General features: G+C 51.6%; 1 protein-coding gene across 1 annotated transcript in view; it reads right to left on the reverse strand.

Moving 5' to 3' along the window:
* The window catches only part of STMN3 (stathmin 3), a 51,962-nt gene extending 47,376 nt beyond the window's left edge, over positions 1-4,586 (reverse strand). The window contains exon 1 of the mRNA XM_060233203.1: positions 4,470-4,586. Coding sequence (XP_060089186.1) covers positions 4,470-4,488 — 19 coding nt within the window. The 5' untranslated portion in view covers positions 4,489-4,586. The remainder of the gene's footprint in view (positions 1-4,469) is intronic.
* Between the last annotated feature and the right edge of the window lie 973 nt (positions 4,587-5,559).

Consider the following 5,559-nt stretch of genomic DNA (forward strand, 5'->3'; position numbering starts at 1 on the left):
ATCCACACTCACTGTGCTTGCCCTCTTCTCAACTCAATTTCCTGATTCTGCAACTAATATTGGCTCTAATTAACAGACAAGGGTCTGTTGGTTCTAAGACCTGGCTTTGGCTCTGTGCCTCCTATCCCAAGGAGATGGTGCAGTCAAAGAAGTCTTCAACTACAGCTGAGAGTATATCTCTGGGATCATTTTTCCCCTTCTCCTGCTGTCTTCCATCACCACCACATTCTTTCGACCTCCACAGGCCAAATGCTTGGCACCCATGTCAAATCGGTGCCAAGATCCTTGTCACAGCTGCTGCTAAAGCAACTTTTAAATGATCAGTGCAAGAATAGATGCTTTGGAGGTGTGGTGCTGGAGAAGACTCTTGAGAGTCCCTTGGACTTCAAGAAGATCCAATCAGTCAGTCCTAAGGGAAATCAACCCAGACTGTTCCCTGGAAGGTCAGATGCTGAAGCTAAAGCTCCAATACTTTGGCCACCCAGTGAGAAGGGAGCACTCCCTGGAGAAGACCCTGATGCTGGGAAAGACAGAAGGCAAAAGAAAAAGGGGACGGCAAAAGAGGAGATGGCTGAACGGCATTACTGATGTAACCAACACGAATTTGAGCAGACTTCGGAGGATGGTGGAGGACAGGAGGGCCTGGCGTGACTTTGTCCATGGGGTCGCAGAGAGTCGGACTCAACTGTGCGACTGAACAACAACAACACCCAACCAGGTTTGGAGATAGCCAGTCAGATAACCTGCAGCTGCGCAAGTACTCAGCACCCATTTGGCGTGGATAGGCCTGTTGGATGGTCCAGCCGGATGCCGATTCTACCCATGGCAGAGGTTAATGGCAGCTGTGAGAGGGTCTGTGGCTCAGTGGTGGAGCATCTGCTTGGCATGCAGAAGGTCCCAGGTTCAGTCCCCAGCATCTCTAACTAAAAAGGCTCCAGGCAAGTAGGAGTGAAAAACCTCATCTTGAGACCCCGGAGAGTAGGGGAGGGGCTGTTGCACAGTGGTAGAGTATCTGCTTGGGAAGCAGAAGGTCCCAGGTTCAGTCCCCAGCATCTCCAACTAAAAAGGCTCCAGGCAAGTAGGAGTGAAAAACCTCAGTTTGAGACCCTGGAGAGTAGGGGAGGGGCTGTTGCACAGTGGTAGAGCCTCTGCTTAGGAAACAGAAGGTCCCAGGTTCAGTCCCCAGCATCTCCAACTGAAAAGGCTCCAGGCAAGTAGGAGTGAAAAACCTCAGTTTGAGACCCTGGAGAGTAGGGGAGGGGCTGTTGCACAGTGGTAGAGCATCTGCTTAGGAAACAGAAGGTCCCAGGTTCAGTCCCCAGCATCTCCAGTCGAAAGGACCAGGTGACGTGTGAAAGATCTCCACCTGAGACTCTGGAGAGCAGCTGCCTGTGGCGGGCTGGGTCTGAAAATACTGGTTGCCAGAAGACATAGGGGGCCTACCCACAGCTATAAGGCTATCATTTCATTTGTATAAGAAATAAATAAAATTTAAAAAATAAATAAAAAGGTACCATTAAAACTTTTGCAAAATAAATATATATTTTTAGTAATTACAGTGTATATATATTGTACATATTACTGGCAGCATACAGTAGATACTAAATGTAAATACAGGTGGCATTTTCTCCAGGGGAGCTGATCTCTGCCAGCTGGAGATCAGTTGTGAAAGCGGGAGATCCCCAGCCCCCCCCAGCCCCCCGGAGGCTGGCAACCCTAAATACAAGGTAAATTTTAGCTGCATGGCAGTAATAATACTGGGACTTCCAGGCCTTGAATTCCAGGCCTACCTACCTTGTGTACTGAATAGTAGGTGCAGCTGCATAACAATCCCTGGATGAGCTCCACCACCTATTTTTTTCCTACAAAACGAACCCTGGGGACGTCTATTATATTTTCAAGCTACTAAAAGGTCATTAACATTGTTAACACGTTGTCTAATGTTTAACTTCATCAGGGGCCTCCGGGGCCCACTGGCCATCGGGCAAGCTGACACCCTGGCCAGCCCGCCACTGCCTGCCGGAACAGACAAGAGTGACCTTGGCAGACCAAGGGTCTAACTCTGAGTAAAGGAGCTTCGTGTGTCCAGGCATGCAGCCAGCGCTATGGGTGGGCCGGCCCCTACCCGAGAAGCACAAATCCGCCACCTAAGAGCAGTCCCCAGGGGCTTGCGAGATACTGCACCAATTCGTTCCCCCTCCCCAAAAAGGTCACTGCGATTAATTCCACGCTCTGACACCAAAAGGGGCCTGCCTGCACTGCAGATGAGTGCACCATTTTTGCATGGCATTGTGCAGTCCAGGGCGGGGGGAGAATATTCAAGAAGTTGGGATCCGGTTGTGGGTCTCGCATAAGGGTTCTTTGGGCCACACACAAGGTCTCCGCCCGGCCAGCATCCTTCGGCAAGGCACAGCCACCGCTGCAGCTGAATCCGTACTGAGCATGTGCCGTGGCTCAGTGGAAATGCTAATATCCAAGCCATTGGGATGTGCCAAGGAAACAAGCAAAGGTGGAGAACGTGCTTCTTTCGGGGGTTTGTTTCCTCCAACAGAAAACCTTAAGAGAACCCCCCACACACACACTTGGGCATCTATACAGATACTCAGCATCCCCTTCCTCCAAAGATATCCTGCGTTCATGATCTTGGGGTGAGGGAATGGGAAAGAAAAGGGGGGAAAGAGCCGTGTTTGCACACTCCCCAAGAAAATCTTTCTTCTCAGCTCTGTGGTTTGCAAGCCTGTGTTCAAGGACAGGGCGCTGCCTCAGATGTCCCCAGATCTGTCTCTTTGTCTTCTGCATTAAAAAAAAAAAAACCCAACCAGAAAATCTCCCAGGCTCTCATCTGCACTCCCGTCTCCCTGGAATTCCTGACACGGACATTATGCCAGATCTAATCCACGAAAGGGGAGAAAAAGACTTGAAATGGCTCTCCAAGGCAAGCCTCTCAGCTTTAAAAGCTCTGCCTCATTGTCAGCAAATTGAAATTTATTGTTTGGGGGAATGGGGCTGGGTGGGGAAGGGAGAGGAGGGGAGGGGAAGGGAGGAGAGGGGAGGGACGGAAGTGCCATATTGTTCCAGAGCACCATATGGGGAAGGCACCTGCTACCCAGGCGTGACCCCCCCCCCCTCAACTCCTTCCCAGCAGTGTCCTGGCAGTCTCTGGCAACTCTTGCGTTGCAGTTGAAAAGGATGCATCCATCAAGGGAAAGGTGGGTGGAACCCCGTCTCTCCCAGCCCTACCTTTGCTTTCTCTCCCCTCCCCCTTTACTGAAATACAATGAAAGTGGATTTTCTAGCAGGAATCAAGCATCTTAAAAAAAAAAAAAAGAATTCTGGCAAATTTCTAATGACATGCAAAGCTGGTTTTGAAACCTCCCTGAACACCTCCTCCACACACACCCCACCTGGGGTTTCTAAAGGAGGGAAGCGCAGACAAGGAACTGCAGGCATCACCCCCCCCCCCCCGCCCTAGAGGTGGGGAGGAGGGGGCTGGGGAGAAGCCACTGCTCCCGGGTGGGGGCTGCCCTGAGAGATGTGAATGCATTCTTTTCTCACCCTTCCACTTGCCTTCCCCAGCCCCTCCCCAACTGCCCCTCCATAGGTTAAAGGCAAGAACCAAAGGCAACTGTTCCTTCATGTAAAAGGGGAGGGGGGCTTAGGTGCCTATTGAAGGGGGCAGCATCTCAAAGGGGCTTTTAGAGCCTTCCGCGGTCTGTTTCCACACAGCTGACCCACTGGCCCCTTGCCAAGTCCTGTCTGCTGGTGGTCCACCCCAGCCATTTTTTTTTAAAAAAGAGAAAAGAATGCAGCAAAATGCAAGGATATGTACCAGCCCCGGAAAGCAGGTGTGGTGCAGAGGAAGGCAACCGGCTTCCGCCAGCCACTCTGGGAGAAAAGCAGGGGGGGCCACCCCCAACCAGGCCCACCACCCTGGGGTGGGGAAAGGGAGCAGCTGTGCAGCGGTGTCGCACCACCCCTGCAGGAAAGCTGGTCTCCACAGTCCCCGATTTCCTTCAGCGCCATGGGCGGACCACTCCCTCTCCAGTCCTGGAGTCTGCAAACTCAGATGCATGCATTTCTCCTTCCTTTTTTTTAAAAAAAAGAAAAGCTACATTCGTTCCATTTTGTCCTTTCTGACATCCCCATTTCCTGCAGATACAAGTAAACCAGACAGGGATCTCTCCCCCCCCCCCCTATTTTCCAGGTTTTTTTTTTTAAATAACCGCATAAGACAGAACAAATCATCCGATTGACAGGCGTGTCAATCACAGTTCTCAAAGCTGGACCATCCCGTATCATTATCCCCCACCCACCCCACCCCAGCACGAAGGCAAAAAGATTTGCAGAAGACTGCAAATGAGGTTCATCGTTTCAAGCAAGCAGGGGTTGTTTCAGAAGGATTCAGCTACACCGTACAATTAAAATAATAATAATTTAAAAGGAAAAAAAAAACACCTTGCAAATCTTACCTGACACGGTGCTGGCCATGATGGGGTGAGATGTGAAGAGGACGATGCTGCGGATGAAGGTGCAGAGAGAGAGAGAGAGGCGGGGAGGTTGGCTTTCCTTTCCTGCCGAGTGCTGCAGTGCTGTGGCACGGGAGAAGGACTGACTCAGCTCTAGGGGGCTGTGGCTACCCAAGAAGGGAGGAGAGAAAGGGAGACCGAGAGAGGGAGGGAGGGAGAGAGAGAAGGAGGGAAAGAAAGGAAAAGGGTGTGGAAGGGTTGTGGTAGGGGAAGCGGGCCCTGGCGCAGGAAATCCAATTTGTCTGGGAAGGTGGCTTTAGAGATCCAGATGGGTTCCAGGAAGAGGCTTGGGTGCAAAGGAAACACGCCCAAACTGGAGATCTATCGCCCTCTCCTTCTCTCGTCTGGTGTGGACCCTTCCTTCCTTCAGATTTCAGTGACTTGAAAACAGAACAGAGCAAATGAAGAAGAATTGCAGATTTATACCCCACCCTTCTCTCTGAATCAGAGAGGCTCACGATCCTCCTATATCTTCTCCCCCCACAACAGGCACCCTGTGAGGTGGGTGGGGCTGAGAGAGCTCTCACAGCAGCTGCCCTTTCAAGGACAACCTCTGCCAGAGCTGACCCAAGGCCATTCCAGCAGGTGCAAGTGGAGGAGTGGGGAATCAAACCCGGTTCTCCCAGATAAGAGTTTGCACACTTCACAGGGTGTCTGTTGTGGGGGAGGAAGGGAAAGGAGATTGTGAGCTGCTCTGAGACTCTTTGGAGTGGAGGGTGGGATATAAATCCAATATCTTCTTCTTATAGGTTTTTAAGAGCCCCGTGGCGCAGAGTGTTAAAGCTGCAGTACTGCAGTCCTAAGCTCTGCTCACGACCTGAGTTTGATCCCCGGTGGAAGCTGGGTTTTCAGGTAGCTGGCTCCAGGTTGACTCAGCCTTCCATCCTTCCAAGGTCGGTCAAAGAAGGACCCATCTTGCGGGGGGGGCGGGGGAAGTGTAGAGGACTGGGAAAGGCAAGGGCAAACCACCCCGTAAAAAGTCTGTCGTGAAAGCAACATCACCCCAGAGTCAGAAACGACTGGCACAGGGACC

Source organism: Heteronotia binoei, chromosome 2 (assembly GCF_032191835.1).
Source record: "Heteronotia binoei isolate CCM8104 ecotype False Entrance Well chromosome 2, APGP_CSIRO_Hbin_v1, whole genome shotgun sequence".
NCBI lineage: Eukaryota > Metazoa > Chordata > Lepidosauria > Squamata > Gekkonidae > Heteronotia > Heteronotia binoei.